The sequence below is a fragment of the Anas acuta genome, chromosome 12, assembly GCF_963932015.1.
Source record: "Anas acuta chromosome 12, bAnaAcu1.1, whole genome shotgun sequence".
NCBI lineage: Eukaryota > Metazoa > Chordata > Aves > Anseriformes > Anatidae > Anas > Anas acuta.
In genome coordinates this window covers 10,267,814-10,285,316 of record NC_088990.1, presented here as the reverse complement: position 1 = coordinate 10,285,316, position 17,503 = coordinate 10,267,814, and the positions used below count along the sequence as shown (strand labels likewise).

The 17,503-nt window shown below is 47.8% G+C and overlaps 1 protein-coding gene and 1 long non-coding RNA gene across 3 annotated transcripts in view; one reads left to right on the top strand and one right to left on the bottom strand.

Annotated features, from left to right (window-relative positions):
• Positions 1–14,899, bottom strand: part of HOMER2 (homer scaffold protein 2) — a 53,888-nt gene extending 38,989 nt beyond the window's left edge. The window contains exon 1 of the mRNA XM_068695168.1: positions 14,697–14,899. Within this exon, the coding sequence (XP_068551269.1) occupies positions 14,697–14,791 (95 nt within the window). The 5' untranslated portion in view covers positions 14,792–14,899. The remainder of the gene's footprint in view (positions 1–14,696) is intronic.
• Positions 14,270–17,291, top strand: LOC137862791 (uncharacterized). 2 transcript variants are annotated; one of them, XR_011100525.1, is made up of 2 exons: positions 14,270–14,520; positions 16,806–17,291. It is a non-coding gene; the product is annotated as an uncharacterized lncRNA (long non-coding RNA). The 2 variants fall into 2 exon arrangements; XR_011100526.1 differs by lacking the exon at positions 14,270–14,520 and adding an exon at positions 14,946–15,156.
• The last annotated feature ends 212 nt before the right edge of the window (positions 17,292–17,503 follow it).

Below are 17,503 nucleotides of genomic sequence, written 5' to 3'. Positions count from 1 at the left end.
ACAGCATCAATGCCGTTAGCAGAGCCTCCCCGATAGCACAGCACTTGCCTTGTAGCATTTCAGTAAGAGATTTCGATCATAAACTGGAAGTATAAAACTTGGAGTGGAGAGGCCACGTTTGTAGGAGGGGGGAGGCAGACTGGCCCCCACCTCACCCTGATGCCAGCATCTCCCACCCGGGCAGGACACACCCGTTAGTGCCTTAAAGCTCACAGAGCCACGTGTGTGCACTACAACTGCTCCAGCTGAGGAGGATGAAGCCAGCTCACTGCAGACGTGCCCTAACGCCAAGTTCCTTGAGCAGCACCTCAAAACGACAGCCAGCATCCCCCGGCCTTGCATTATGCAGCCGCTATGGATTGGCACCCCTCTCGTGTTACTGTGGTGAGAAATTACCAAGGAGGAGAAAACAATGCAGACAATGCTGGAGGAAGAGTAATTTATTTTGCATTTGTAAGCCAGCAGGAAAATCCCTCAGTCTCTATTATTATTATTATTAATCCTTTAGAAGATGCCTTCTACGTTGCAGAAGGTCAGGGATATTTTGAGGTTGTGTGTGTTATTTGGTGCCCATTTAAAAAATAAAGAGGTTAAATATCAGAGGATATACAATCAAAATGTTTTGTACCTACAAACACAACAGTGGAGTGAAAGACCATGCATGTCTTTGTGCATGCAAACCCACTGCCACCAGCAGGGCAGCATCTTCGTGCTCAGGACATTTTCCTTTCCCACATCACAAGAATTTAAATGGCAGATGAGGTTATCTGCGCACAAATCCAAAAAAGTTGATTTTAATCAGCAGCATAATCAAAGCCTATTGCAAAATAATGTGATTGAACTCCCCATTATCTTACACACCACAGCAGCAAGCAGATCCTTGGAGGAGAGCTCTTCCGTGCTCTAATCCACATGTGTAATTATTGATATCCTTTCCCATCCTCTATTCAAACGCTCTCCCTCGAGGCTTTTCTTCCCAGTTAAACTTGGAGAGGGCAGGGGGAGCCTATCAGCTCTGTTTAAAGACCAAGCTGGATAACTCTGATCTGCTGCCTGAAGGGGCAAATAAGAAATTCCACCAAGCGTAACACCAGCAGAAAATGATAAGGCTTTGCTTGTCCGGGGCTGGGTGCAGGCCCTGTGCTGGGTACACACTGTGACTGGAGCAGCTGCCAAAGCACCGGGGAAGTGCAGAGGACACTCGTGGCCAGGTGCTTTGTTGGAGGACACGAAAAAGGTGCCTTGGGTGGTTTAATACAGGGATTCACACCTTTATTGAAGTTGAAGCATGTAAAAATTAAAGGCAATTAACGAATAAGCAATTTGGTCTATAAAGGATTAGGAAGATGCAAACCTGTGCCCACACAGGGCCTTGGGTGCGTGTTTCAGCTTGCCCATGCTGGGAACAGCAGCAGGCTGGCAACAGCGCTGCCCTGCTCAACTAGGTCTGTCGTTACAGCCTCCTCCCAGATTAAGCCATTCAGGAGAGAAAAACAAAATCACCAAATGCAGTCAGGGACACCAAAGACTGCATGTGAGAAGTGGAAAAGCCAGGTCTGAGTGCATCCACCATGCTCAGCCTGGAAAGGGAAGGCGCTGGACACCAGCAAGTGCTGCCAAAGCGAGTGTCGTTCTCCACTCAGTGCTGGTTAAATTGGGCTACATGGAGAAAAGCAGGCTTCCTTTCTCTGGGAATTTCAATAGTAAAATGTCAACAATCATAACGTTTTGGCTGCTGCTGGCATGCAACAGCACCTCTCTAAAAAGCAGAGGAACATACTTCTTAAAGGTAGTGCATTTGCCTTAGAGATCACTGAATGGCATATTTTATCTGCTTCAAGTTAAAAATACAAAAGGAATTGAAACATTTAGAAACTAATATTATTCACTGATAATTTTAATCTTTACCAATTCAAAGCTATCTGTTGCCACCAGATTTACAGTACAGATCTCAGGAGTGTACACTTATTTGTTGACATAAAAAAATAGCACAAAACTGAAGATCCTCTGGAAATCTCCTGAGCGCCAGAGAGGAAAAAGTACTAAATCTGAACACCAGAACCAGCAAGTTGCACATGAGAAACAGCATCTATAAAACAAAACAAAAAAAAAAGACATCCTCCAAAGAACACATTAGCAAAACCACAAAACTAAACCCCTACAACCTTCTAATTCTGCAGTGGAGCACACTACACACATTTGTGGGTAATACTGCGAGAAGATCCTCCCAGAAATTCCTGAACCCAACAGCCACCTGTTTGAGATCCCCACAGTTCCATTCCCTTATCTCCGAAGCCCCGGACACTTTGGATTTCTGGGTGCCACTGCCCCAGGCCTCATGGGCTATGTGAGGATTTAATTCCATCAACAGCATTCTTCCAGTGATCGCGTGATGCAGGTTACATTACTACAGGTTATGATGCGAAAAATGTGAAAAATGGCATTCTTATGTCAGCAGAGTCTCAGAAATTAGCATGGGCTGGCTGGCAGTCTGTAGAACAAACAAAGCCCAGCACATGTTCTTGTTACGAACTAACAGGCCAAGATGTGTCGGGGTAATATGTAAACCAAATCAGTTGTTCAAGGCTGGTTTTGGATGTGCATAGGCCTTTACAAATTAACCCAAGGTTCGAAGAGGCCAACCATTCTGCGTGGCCAAGCCATGCCACAGCCAGGGCTGTGCTTCCGGGAGAGTGAGAAGTCGGACCCCTCACAGTGCCAGAGCATTTGTGGTTTAAAAATAAGAAAGCCTTGACCTGATTGCAGAATTTATTCCCTCTGCTGAGAAGCCATCTTCTCACTTTTTGGGAGGTGAACAAGAACCATTGGAAGAATAACACCTGCTGCCATGTATGATACTACTGATCATGCTTCTTATGTTGCTAACATTTAGCTTTTCCTAAGTTAATACAACAAGAAAGCACTTAATAGCAATTTTTTTCCCTGTTGACATACTCTGTCCTCTTGGTATTTCTTGACTGAAAGACTGCAAATGAACCTGGCTTTGTCTTATTAAAATAAAGGCCTACTGGACAGAAAAATCAAATCAGTACCTCCAGAAATTAAGGCATACCATTTCTCATTTACATCAGTGCAGAGTTCTTTACCTTTCTGTCAGGGGTGAAGGACACGGCTGAATGATGCTTTTTTTTCCATCTCATTTATGTATTGATTGTAATAAGGGCAGACAGGTAGGCCTATACAAGCGCTGATTCTGTCAGCAACCAAAGTTGCCAGGACTGTGAATATTGTCACTTATGGATTGATAAATGGACTACATGGACTAATTGCATTTCAGCCTCTCTGGACAGATGGCAAATCTTGCAGCCATATGGCAATTATTTCCACTGCACCAAAAGCATATTAACACTTACCAAAATGTTTAAAGGAATGAGATAATCTTTTTTTTTTTTTCCCATGAACTGGGACAAAAACAACTGGCTCGGAAGGGCTGGTGCTTAGGGTCAGGCTCCCTCCCAGGGTTCCCACTCGGCACAGGCTGGATGCCGGCGGGCATCACGCTGTTATTGATGAAACCACCCGGGTGCACCGGGTCCCAGACAGATACAGCACTGCTGCTACAGCCAGAGAATAACATGCCTCACTGCAGCTGTTCGGCATCGCCCTTGTGTAGTTGCCACTATTTGCTGCTTGATATTCCAGCTGCCCTGAGAGTTGGCGGCAGTGGTATGTGTACTTACTTTTCCTAGTCTTTCTCTCTCTAGTCTAAAACACACTGGAGTTATTTTCCTTACAGTTTTCAAGGCAGCCACCTGGCCCAAGCAGATGCAGAGGACAGCCCCACGTATGGCAGCAGGGTCTCTGCAGGAAGACCATACATTCACTGCATTCATTCACCTGCCCCCATATCTGCTCCCAAGAGAGGAACCAGGTTGGAGAGGGCAGCACCACGCTCCAGCAATGCTGTGAAACCACCCTGACCGGCCGGATCACAAGCAGAGGCTCATCCCGCTCAGTGCCAGCCAGATAAGCCATGGCTAAGTTTGGCAGTGCCACTTCAGCACAAAGCCTGGAGCTCATCACATTTACCAAAGGCAAACAAAGCACTCCACGGATGATACGTCAGGCCGACACGCATCCCCGATGACACAACCTGCTTACGGCCATGTCCTTTATTAATACTTCTGCTGTAGAGCTTTGAACTTTTATAGGATTTAAGTGGTGGCGAATTCACCCTTCAAAACCACCGGAGAGTGCATGCAGGAGAGCCGATCCTCTCTGTTTTAAGTTACTGCTTATTTATACCAAACAAATGTGAGCAAAATCAGCTCAATAAATTCTAGATGGGCTTTTTATGCCAGAATAATAAGCCATAGTGAACAATTCCAATGATTTATTTTTTCTTCATTTTCAGAATAGAACCCTAAACATTTGTTTTAAAATAGGATTAAAAATCATCTCTTGTATTACACAGCAATTTGTTTCAAGTGTGCTCTCCCGGTATGAGACTCCTTGCTAGTGGAGGCAGACGCCTCCCTTGCTGGAATAGACAAAGTGCACGCACCAGCTTCCCGGTTGCCTTAAGTAAATTATAGCAAGTCAAGAGCTGGGAACTGTGCTCTTCATAGACCCTGTGGTCTAAAATTAGTGCCTGGTGTTAGCATGCAGCATGGATCAACTGCTCACACAGCCGCTGCAGATAAGGTGCCAATTGGTGAGAAATTCTTACTAGGCTTTTTGCACGTTCACACTTTAGCACCCCAGGAATTCGATCGATTTGTCTCATCAGGCCTCTATTACAGATCTCTAAACACTGTTTTCTCTTAGGAAGCTTTACTACCCTTAAGCAGCAGCCAAAAAAATAAAACATTTCAATTGCTCATTTCTCCCTAGACAAGCAACTGGCTGCCTTTATTTCCACGTGCTCCCCCTAGCAAAACGCTGCTGCCCCACTAGGCTGGGCTGTGCCCCACAGGGAGCCAGATTGCAGCCTCACCATAGAGCAAGGACAGACGGAAGGAGATGGAGACAGAGATGGAAGGGAGGACAAGAAACTTACATCTGGGGTGCAAAGCACAGACCAGCCTGCTTAAATCCCAGAAATCAGTCATTCTTTTAGGGAATACAAGGCAACGCTGAGCCAACCAAGCCGTGCCCAGCCGCCGTGAGCCTGTTCTCTCCTCCAGCCAATAATTCAGAGGACATTCAATAATGGAGCTGACGAGCATAAACTCTTTCCAGTACAACCCCGTGTCATCTATGCTAATCTAACAGTTATTTGAAAGGGCACTGTAAATCAGTGCAACGCTGCTTTTACATTTCGTGGGAGAAGCCTCCCAGAGTAGCACTATCTCGCTGTACCTCCTAAGGACAATGGTGCCAATTCATAAGGCGGAAAGGAAAGATCAAACAGGGAATGCAAAGTGGATTAGATATTTTGATTCTGTTCCAAACTCTAATACTCTAATTTGAAGCTTAAAATATAAGAACTTTGGCAATTCCTCCCCCACAGAATTTGAAATGCTAATTTCTAAGTCAATGGAGAGAAGTTCTTGCAAGCAGATCTAAACAACGCACACGCAGGGTTACTGCTTGGAGCCCAAAAATTCAGAGCAGACCTTCTCTACAGAGGGAAAAGCAGGTGACCAGAGCCACAGGAGAGGTGGTTACCCCGGGCATCATGAGGGGCTCAGCACAGCCTAAGAGGGTTGCAAAACCTTCCGCAAAACCACGGGTGTTGCAGAGAAGCCTGGGGAGGACAAGCGGGGTGAGAGAGCCTGGTGGGAGCATGGGGCTGGGTACTGCTAATGAAGTCCTTGAGAGCTGATGCATCTCCGTGCTGTGTACTTCTGAGGGCCTCAAAAACCAGCTGCTCAGAACCGCCTGCGTCTGGGGAACGTCTCTGAGCAGCGCAATGTGAAGGGGGCTGTGCAAAACTTTAAAGCTGTTATTTGTCCTTCGGATCTCTCAAAAGAGAAAGGGTTTTACATTATGCACAAAAACCCATTTGCCTGCTCTGAAGCACAGAGGAAGGTGGAAGAGGCACCGACAGAAGGCTGACGGAGGATGCACGGACCCGGGCAGACTTTGGATGTGCACAGGAGGCCCGTCCCTCTGCCCACCCCCGGACCACTTCCCTGAACCAGCAGCTCCTGTCCCAGAGCACGCAGCGTGACCCTTTCCCACAGCTATTGTGGTTTTCTTGTGCCTGATATAAGAGATCGAAGCTTTTAACTGAATTGCCTTGAATTTGGGTGGGTGTAATGAAGTGTCAAGTCCCTGTTCTCAGCCAAGCCAGTTTCTGTTTGTCTTGAAAAAGACCATAAACCAAATTAGTCTTTTTATGTATTAGTGTTTTCAGAAGATCCCTTAAATACAAGCTTATGAAGACCACCTCTATAAATGCACAACAGAAACAGGGCTGTCTCCTGTAATGGACTATATACAAGTGACAGACAGCTGTCAAGCAGGCAAGATAAAATAATCATGAAGGGAGAGCTCTCGTTCACCTATGTGCCATAACATTTAAGGCAGCTAAATCTCCTTTATTGTCCCACGAAAGAACAAATTTCTCCCTCTTCCAGCTGGAAGAGGGGATTAGTATGACAATCATTGGATTATACGTGTACATAAATAGTGTCCAAAGATGCTTTTATCTCCTATACACCCAAGGGCAGCTGTTGATCTCCCCTGTGAGCTACTTGGGGCTGCCTCTTCCACGTGGAAGCTTCCTGGCAGGTCTGGGAGTGTTTTGGCCTTCTGGTGACAGGGGTTTGGCATACATGGAGGAGTAAGTGGGGGCACCTCTTTACCCCTCTCCTGGAGGTGCAGCATGTAGGCACATCCCTGTTAGACAGGGGAGAACACCAAGGCAGGGGGGGACAGACAGAGCAGGCAGATGTAAATCGATGTATAACTAACATGAGGTGCCTAAGCTGTAGCCAGCTTTGCACTAGTGCCTGAGCTACCTACCAGAACAGCGCTCCTGCCTCCTCTCTGGGCATCACTATCAGCGATAGGGACAGTAATCGGGTGTCCCACTCCTGCATTTCCCTACGCACCTTGCAGGCAGCACGGCGGCCCCTGTGCAGCCCTGGGCTCTGGTGGGTGAGATGTTGCACGGCTCAGCTCAGAGCATCTCTCCCCTCCCCCCTTATTTATTTATTTTTTTTTCAAATGCTCTTATTGACAGTTTTCAATATCACAAAACAGATCACATGTTCCCACTTAAACAACTGCAGGGAGACATTTTAGATGTGCACAACAGATTTATAGTGGGAAGCCTGAATACAAAATCCCAATAAAACAGGCAACAATAAAGCATTGCTGTTGCAGACTATAGAGCAACTCACCAAAAGCAAAGAACTTGACTCAGTCACTGCAATGCAATTAATACAAAGGAGAGAGCGTGCATCTTGGTTGAAGCACAACATTTCCAGAAGGAAAAGCCTTTCTGAATACTCCCAGCTCTGGCTACAATACCTGTCCCTCTTCCAAGGCAGGAACAAGCAGTAATGAATACTGAAATTAAGATGCTCACACCTCCACAAGATGAAATTAATGTTTCTGAGTCTTGCAAGACTTAAATTTCATATTTTTTCCCCCAAATACAGTGTTCCATATCTGTTGAGGATCTACCGCTAAGCGTGAAACAGAGGCAAACAACAAATATTTACACAGTCGGCACTTATACACACCATTTCACAGTCCTCAAGGAAGGATCCTCAGCGCAACTAGAAGCAGCTTCAGGAAAAAAAATATTGTACAATCTGGCTACATATTCTTGAATGTATTCCAGTGAGGCCTTTGCTGTCTCGCTGCATTGATGTACTAAACCTGGTCTGATAAGAATGCAGTGGCAGGACTCCTATTATTATTATAATGCAAATCCTAACGGGAAGCAACATCTAGCAGCTCCAGAGGGCTCTCTCAGGCCCCTCGATGTGTAGGCAGAGGAGTGCAACTTCTACAGAAAATTTCTTTCTGAATTGCAGGGTTCGAGTTCCTAAATCCTGTAGGCTGTGGTGAGAATTCCAGACGGAAATAAAACAGTTTGTCACTTCAGAAATTCTTACAATCTTGCATTTTGATAAGCTGCATCAAATAAATAACATCAGACTGGCGTGTGGGGGAGGCAGGAAAGGAGGATGAGTTGCCACAGAAGGGAACAGGCTTTGCACAGTAACCAGCAGCCACTTCTGCTCACACCTCCACTGCCAGGCCCTCTTTCCCCTGTGTCAAATCTGCTCTCTTCTCCATGATAAAGCCACAGTTGTTTTGCAGCTAAAGCTCCTAGCCTTGCCAGCCTTCACCATGAAGCCCACAAATCCTACAACACCTACACAGCAGAGCCTACTGCTCCCATATGAGTCATTAAGCAGGCTGTCCCGCTTAGTGATGTCATCCAGCAACACCAATTCTTTTTTAAACAAATCCTAAAACGCCCAGAGCATCAATTATTTAAAGTATTTCCTTCATTTTAATCCTGACCCCAGTGGCAGAATTACCATTACGAAGCATTTGCCAGTGATGCAAGAGGGCCCGATAGCCCCTAATAGCTGCTACGTCAGTAGGAGCGAGCAGCCAGCCACTCGTGTCACGCATGAGCTAAGCACAGAGCATCCAAGCCAGCAGCATTGGGCAAATCTTTCTCCTACCAGCAGGCAGAGAGCAGCTAGGATGCGTCATCAAAAATATAATCAAAGATCAACTGCATCATCCAATCTCATCTTGTACATTTTGCATGAGTAGCTGTTACACAAGCCCTCCTCACGCCGTCCCTAACCTGCACCGGGTGATGTGTGGTTGTGGCGCAGCAGTAACCTCCCCTGATGTTAATGGCCTATTCCCTACCTAATTGCTCTTGCCATTAAAAGTGCTTCTTTAATGCTCAAGCTTAAATGCTTCCTGTCTTTGTTTGAAGGCAGTGCCCTTGCCTTGCCACATTCTGAGATTTAATAACAGGATTGTCAGCTATTTACAGCACAGAGCTGAATTATTGGGAGAAACTTTGCTGAAATACGTTCCCCTAAGCACATTTACATCCTAAAGAGCCACCACCAAAGCACAGTATAAATAAGCCGCGTGCTGTATTTGCAGCACACAAAGGTGATGGACAGCATTCAAGGTGAAAGCAGGCAGGGATCTGACCACAGAGCAAGCTTCAGCACCAAAGACCTTCCCACTCAGCAAACTCCCTATCAAAAAGTCAACAGGAAAACCAACAGCTGATTCAAAATGCTTCTGCTTCCTTAAATATAGTTTCAGGGGTGAGGCTATTTATTGTAGGCACTGCATTAATACAGCCAAAAGAATGAATAAAAGGCAATGCAGAAAGTCACGCTGCCAAACCAGGCTGATGCCCTTGCTCTCAGGTTCTCAGCAAACTCATTGCTCCTCTCTGCCCCTTTCAGTCACACTGGGAATGTGCTTAAACAATTTAAGACAATTTGTCAGACCTTGAACCAGTTAAAACTGCTTTCAGTTTAAAGGAACTGAACATCAAATAACTTCTTAACATTTCAAATGATGCTTTTGTTACCAGGAGACCTACTCACCATCCTCTATTCAAATAGGAAGAGGGGCTTGAGGGACATCCCAACTTTGGGGAGGATATTTTATTTATAAGCTTCTTCTCAAGTGACAATCAAATTAACAGCAGTAATTAATTTGTCTAGTAGCTGAGAGAAACTTGACTACGATCACTCTCTCAGCATTAAGTTTTCTTTTTGTTCACCCCTTCTTCAACATTGACTACCTGAGCAAATTTTGGGGAAATTTGCACCAGGGCACTTGAACCAGTTGTGGTACTGGTGGATTTTTCCTATTGTAGCTTGCTGAAGTTATCTCTAAACCCACTGTTTATCTCTCATGGCAGTCATTCATTCATCATTTCTTCCTGCTCCTCTATTAGCTTGTTTTGCAATTTCTCCCAATTTCTCATTTTCCTTAGCTCTTACTCACCCATGGGATTTTTGCCCTAATTCAGTTATGTGCATTTATCTGCAGCATTACAAGCTCCCCACATAATTGTGGATAAAGGGACAAGGGCTTTCACCTGATGAAACCTGAGTGAAATGCTCCAACATTTCAGGTTTGCTCTCACCTGAACACACACCAGCCCTGAGTGCACACAAAGCCTTATCACAGCCTATCTACTTTGTCTCCACCCCAGGTCTCCCAGCTCCCTGCCTCTCCAACCTTATTAAAATTCTGTTAAACTTGTTAAAGGAGCTACAGAGAACAGGTTTTATAAATGCCATTGAGGTCAACTGAGTTCTCCCATCCATTTCAGTGAACTTAAGATAAAGCTCCAGAACTTAAAGCTCTCTGGACCTGACTTTTCCACTGGATTTTGTACAAACACCTTGATCTGCACACAGAGATGCTGCATTCCCCAAATCAGAACAGCAGCCGTTTATACCCACTCTGCAAAAAAAATGGGAATAGCTACATAAGGAATAGACGTGGTGAAGAACCAAGCATCCCCAGGCAGCTGCCTCGAAAATCCCAAGACTGACAGCCTTAGCGTCTGTTGGGTCTCGGTCTCTTTCCTTGAATACCATCACCAGGTGGATGCTGCCTGGTGTAATCTACCCCCCTGAGCTATGCTAGGATTTGAACTGAAGCTACAGACCATAAAACGCCCTAAAATAGTCCCACAGCACCAACTGGGCTGCCTGCCTTGCCCCAGCCCTGTCTGAAGGACAATGGCTTTGTGGTGGCCTTACGATGGCATCCAGGTGCTGTTGCTTTGGGAGTGCAGTGCTGTGGCTGCTCAGGCACATCCAGCACCATCCCTCCCTTCCCTGGGGACAGATGGCTTGGCCAAACTTTGGAGGGAGGCAGCGCGAGACTCCCGTGGATCCCAGCAGGAGCTGGATGAAGGCCAAGGTGAGTTTCCTCTGCAACACGCCATTCCCCGCTACGGAGCGTCTTAGGCGAAGCTTATCACCATGGTATCTAAAGTACTGCTGGTACCGGGAAAGGCCAGCTTGAACAGCATCCAAAATTAATGCCTTCCCATAACACTAATTTCATCACATCTTTTGCCTCCATCACCTTTTTCTGTCCTCGTCCTCCCTTTTGTCTTTTGCTCCCCGGACGGCTGCAGCCATCCGTCGGCCGATGGACACTGCTGCTGCTAACAGCAGAAGGGAAAAGTGCAAGGCAGTCTTCCCTGGTGCTCTTAAATGTCACTGCATAATAAAAGCATTACATACGACTACTCTCAGAAATATAGGCCCCCAACCGTACCTTTTCATGATAAATACTACAGGAGGGGCAGAGTTTTGCTCATGGGTCCAGAAGTCTCCTTAAGATGAGGTTACTTCATCGCTGGAGCCAGGCTTGGAAACTCACCTTCTCCATCTTCCTGGGGGTGGGGGGGGGCCCCAGTCCACCTGGGGCAGGCAGAGGCACCTACTGGGTAGGGGGCTGCCAGCCAGCCAGCGCCAGCAGACCACGTTAGCTCCCGTAGAAGCAGCACAGAGAAGCAGCTCTCACCAGCCACAAGAAATGTGTGCTAATTCATCATTAACCTATATAGCACGCACATATACATACACAGTCATACGGCTTTTACATCGGCACGCAGCTTTCCGCGGTAATTTCTAACAGTCGGAGGCCTGATTTTCATTTGATGTGATTTATAAAAACTGATTTGAAACTCAAATTTATTGCTAGAGAATATTTAAATTAGTGGAATTTTAATCCAACAGATAATATAAATAACAGCTTCAGCAGCAGTGATTTCCACATCTAATCCAAACTGGGTACTTGTCACATGCCTCATAACAAGAAATATTTTGTCACTGACAGATAAGGAAATACCAAGACACTAAAGAAACAAAAATAGTAAAAGAATGTAAGCACAGAGGAAGAAGCTAGCCAATACCTCCTTAAAATCATCTAATAACTAAGACTGAGGCATCTTTCTAACTGGAAAGTTAGCTTATACTGCTTAAATTGAGGTCAATTGAATCAGATGCTGGCTATTAGATTAGTATGCACAGCTCACAGAAATCGGAGCCCTAGACAAGCTTGCCATTTTCTTGGGTTTGTTTGTAACACCAAGACACAAATCAAGCAATTTTCAGACAAAATAAAGCCTCCGCAATGGGAAATTTGTTGTTACATTGTGGTTATTTAAATAGCTAAAGTTTAATCCCTGGTACTGTTGAGGTAAGGACAGTTGCCAGATGTGTTGAGTGGAAGAAAGTGGTGATTTAGAAAGTTTTTTTCTACAAAGTAAACATTTGTACAGTGGGAGCTCAAACAATGGCTTGACCCAAAGACAATGGTTTTCGGTCAGCAGGAACCTTCGCACTGACTTTAATGAGAACTGAGGCAGATTTTTTTTTTTTGCTTAAACACCTTTTTTTTTTTTAAAAAAAAAAAAAAAAAAAAAAAAAAGCATTGTTTCCACATCCCCTGAATTACATGCATTTATTTTTTCAAACATGTCAATGACTTTTGTAAAACTTGACACTACCTTGCTGCCTACTAAGTTGAACTAAACCAACAGTTTAAATAGCTCAGCTCACAGCTAATAAGCAATTTAAATAGCTTTGCTGAGCTCAAGTAGCTATATCAGGTTTCATAGCACCATCAGTCACTGCCAAATCCATAGGCAGCATTTAAATGAATCATTAGCAATGGTCACCCCCCAAAAAAAAAATCGTTTAAGTGCTACGAATCAAGTTATTGTCGCAATTTCAGTGAGAACCTGCCTATGTGACACCAGAGCGTGCCCAGGAAGCAAATCCTGCTGGAATTCCTGGGACAAAATCTGCTCCTTCCGATACAGAAGGCTGGGCACTGTGTTCCCATCTCAGAGTGCGTCACGGGGACAGGTGAGTACAAAGGCTCCCATTTCACAGAAGGCAAGGCTGAAGCACACCCAGGTAAAGGATTTGCCAGCGGAGGTGGAGCAGGGAGGACACGAGGGGTGGCTCCTGCGTTAGGTGTGCTGAGCCCCTGCTGCAGTAACCTGCACGGGCAGACTTTGATGTTTTTTATGTCAGAAAGGTGGATGGCGAGATAACAACAGGAAACACTTACAAAACACATATCCAGCAAACACCTCGCCTGCACTGCGTACAGAGCGTACGAGTGTGTACAACCCACACTGAAACCCCAGGAATGAATGGTGTCGGGAGCTTGATCTTCCTCCCCAGCACCAGTGTCAGGCAGAAACGACTCAATCGAAGCCAAATGTGTTACATCGGGATATGGAACCGGACCGGCAAACGTGCCTCATACCTATGCAGGTGCCATGGAGCAGGGCAGCACAGACAGGGGTGCAGCCATGAGCACACCTGGGGCACTCCAGAGCCCCAGGCCCTGGGAAGCTCTGTGGGCAGAGCAGCACCACGCTGAGCCAAGGGCCAGGGCATCGCTGCCACCTGCCCCTGTGACTCCCTCCATGCCACAGCCAAACTTCACAGCTGCACTCATCCACCGGCACAGAGCCAGATCAAACAACAACGATAAAACTATTTGTTTTTTTAGAGACACCCGGGTAAAAAGGATTGGGATGAGTTACCCTGGGCTGGATGTTTCTGTCCAGCCTGGGCTCAGAGTGGCCATACTGCTCCAGCCAGGCGTTGATGTTTCCTTCCACAACCCAAAGCTATAACGCTACCTCTGCTATTTCCAGTGGAACTTTATATAATGAAGAAGAGCCCCTCGTAATCCTGAAGTAAAACATCAGGAGACACTCTTCGGATCTTATTTCTCCCCTCTGCCCCTGCACTCCTATTCAGAACTGCTGGGTATCCGATTCAGGCACATGCGTGGCATTTTAATTCATTATTTATCCACACTGTCTCAAATGGTAGCACTTTGACAATAATCAACGCATCTCGAGTGGGAGGCTGCACAGCTGGGAGCAGCATGAGGATGCCCAGAAAGCGGAGAACGGTTCCTTGCCACAGGGGGGTGAGGAGAGGCAAGGAAAAGGTGGAAGGGACCGCAATAGGATAAAAATAAAGCAAATTAACCGTGTGGGTTTGGAATCCCCCAAGACATTCTGGTCGAGAGGACGGGTCTCTAACCCGCATGCAGTTCCAGCCCAGAGCACCACGTTAACCTCCCCTCCCTACCGTTCAGTTCACGACCTGCCCTAACGCCGGCAATCGGTTTTTGCCCCCTATTAAACTTGGAGGCTGGGAACGAGGCAGGGCTGATTTTCGGAAAGCTCAGGCTCAATTCCCCGGGAGGAAAAAGGGTTGGGGTGCGTGTGCGGGGCGGCTTTGCCCACACCGCCGCACGGCTCCCACCGTCCGGGCGAGTTGGCGGCGGCCCCCCCCCGGCGGGGAGCCCCGGCAGAGCCCAGCACGACCCCAGCGCACCCACGGAGCCCCCGGGGCCGGCAGCGCTGCCCCCGCCGGGCCCCCCCGGCTCTGCCCGGGACCCCCCAGCTCTGCCTGTGGCCACCAGCAGCGTGCCCGAGCTGGGCTTGCATTGATTTATTTCTCTATTTTTTTTTAATTTTTCCCCTCTGCCGCGCTCCCACCCCCGCCGGCGCGGCTCGGGTGGGCGCCCCCCGGCCGGGCGGTAAGTGCTTAATGAATTAATTGCCTTAACGAACCGCCGCCTCCCTGCTCGGCGGCGACCGGGGCGCACCTGCGGAGGGACCGGGGCTGGGGGGCGAGCACCCCCGCGTGGAGCCGAGGGGTGCCGGGGGAGGGGGGCGGGACGCGAGAGGGGCGCTGGGGGCCCGGCGGACTCACCCCATGTCTCGGCACCTCTCGGCCGGGGCGGCGGCACCCCCGGGCGGCTCCCCGCGCTCGGCGGCCGGCGGCGGCCGCGTCCCCACTTCGCACATGCGGCCGCCCCGATCCCGATCCCGATCCCGCTCCCGGCTGGCTGCGGCTGCACGGCGGCAGCAGGCGGCGGCGAGGCGTCCTGCTCCTCCCGCTCCTCCTCCTCCTCCTCCTCCTCCTCCTTCTGCCACCGCCTCCCTCCCCCCTTACATAACCTCCCTCCCGGGCGGCGGCGGCACCGAGCAGCCTCCCGCCGCCCCCTCGCTGCTGCCTGGAGGGGGGGAGCACCCCCGGGACCCCCCCAAGCCCGGGACCCCTCCAACTCTACGCCACCGGGCATGGGCAGGCGGCGGTGGAGGGGGTGGATGGAGTGGAGGAAGCCCCCGAGGGCTTCTCGGTGCCCACCCCCGTGGATAAGGGGACGGGGGTGGGTGGGTTTGGGGTGGGGGGTGACCGGCCGGGGGGGGTCGGGGTGGTGAGAAAAGTTTGGGGGAAGTACCCGGGGGGGTCCCGAGCACCGGCTGTGCTGTCCCGGTGCCGGGAGCTGCAGCTGCTGGGGGGGGAAGGGGGGGACACACAGCTGGGGGGCACCTTTGCGCTCTTTTCATCCATTTCGCCAGGGAAGCGAAGAAAAAATGCCACTCCCCCCCTTTCCTGCTCCGCCGCCCCGTGTGATTTTATGGGGATAAATTGGGATAGTTCCTACCCACCGAGGGCAAAATGGCATCCCCGTGGGAGAGCCGTGTCCTGGCTGCCCCACTGCCAGGGTGACTCTGCCGTGGGACCAGCACAGGGCACAAATCATACAAAATCATACAAAATCATACAAAAGCCACGGCCCCGCTCGTGCCGGTTGCAGGACAGTTCCACACAGACACTGCTGTTCTGTGCTGGGGACAAGGTGCCTCATCCACACATCAGGGAGGATTTTAACTTCTCCCACACAAAGTTATAATTAATACCCTGCCATTGAGAGGGATTATTTTCATCTTTCTATTATCTCGCGTAGATTTATCCTTTCTTTCACAGAAAGTTTGGAAGCTGTGGGGCAGGCTTTAGGTTTGCATGCTTTAACCTTGTGCGCAGTCACCGGGATTATCCCCAGGATCAGGTGGAGATCCCATGGGGACCATCAGGGAAGGAAAACCTCACCAGCAACCTAACGTCTTCCAGCTACAGACCACAGAGCTGCTTCCCTCTCTGACAGACAACTGTTGGATGTCTCCTGACGTCTGGAACACCAAAACAGAATCTCAATCCTATACACTCAAAGTTGATGCAGTAGGGAAAAAGAACAGGGTGAATACATTTGTGAAGCCACCCAGCTGTTTCCCCGGGCTGTGGGGTGGCACCTCTCCAGCATACCTGTGCTTTTTGCAAGTTACAATGGGAAGGGGACCTCGATCCCTGCCTAATCCCTGCAGTCTGAAGACCTCACGTGTCCGGCTCTGCCCGCTGAGTTTCCCCTGGATAGTCATGGGAGAAGTGATAATCCTTCCGTGTCCATGATGGTCTGTAGCATTGAATGTTGCTTTGATAAAACCGCTTCCATGGGGAAATGGCGAGGACTGGCTTTCTCCAAGGGGAGAAAATAGCAGCCAGGCAATCTTGTGGAAAAAACTCCCACCAGAAATCAGATGAGTTTGTCTCACTGGTTTGCACCATTTACTTCATTTTGCTAAATTCCATCTACCATTCATGAGAGAGAAGTTGTCTTAGTGTTCTCTGGCTTATTAGATCATTTTGGTGAGCATCAGAAAACTGTGTGTTATGAACCAGCACTGTGTGGGACTTAGAAATATCTGATGGAATTGGACCAAGATGGAGTAATGCACTTACTGCATGTTTCCTGATAAGCTGGAAACTGGAAATTGGAACTGAAGCTTCTTAGCGTTTTCTAATGTTTTAGTCTTTTCCAATCCTGCATTGAAGTGTATTTTCATCCCCAGCTACAAAAAAGGGTTAAGCTTATGGAAGCATATCTGGCTGTGAAATGAACATGACATGATAGTTTGTATATTGCTTTTGTTCTTAAGGTCTTGTCCACCTGTAAACATTGATTTATTCTCTTTTCAGATCCATATTCTGGAAGATACAGAGTTGTGGACCCATCTTCTCAAGGACCCTAAGCTATTTTGTCTAGTAGAGAGTTAACCCCAGCATTCTGCATATATTTGGGTTTCTCAAAGCACACTTTCTTCTGAAATTCTCTCTGTTGTCCCAAACGGATGAGAGACTCTCCTTTACGAAGTGTGGCACACTGGTGTGTTCCTGTGGCTGCCAAACAGAGGATGAAGTCTTGTCGCCAGCTGAAGTCAATTGCAAAAATCCCATGGATCTGGATGAGGCCCGGGTCTCGTGCAAAACGTTTAACGTTATCAGTAATGGATAAAGTGATTGCTCTATGGCCGATTCCATCCTAACTCCTCCACTGCTACAAAGAGTCCTACGTTGTGTATAGTTCCCATTGATTTGTCTGATTTTTGTATGATGTAGTTTTCCATTTTCTTAGAGTATTTTGAGATCTCTGTAAATGAGAACTATAAATATGCTATCAAAATTAATTAGTTCTTAAGCTTTCATATGCAACATGATATTTCACTTCCGATTTGCCTCCAGTGCAGGATGTGTACACGATGTAATTCCGTCCTCATTTCGCATTCACAAGTGTGCTCTTATTGCTGTGCCATGGTTCAGGAAGACTCCAAGTACTGAAGGCGCAGGATCCCTCAGTACGATTCAAGCTGAGCAATAAATAGGTCCCAATTCTGTAA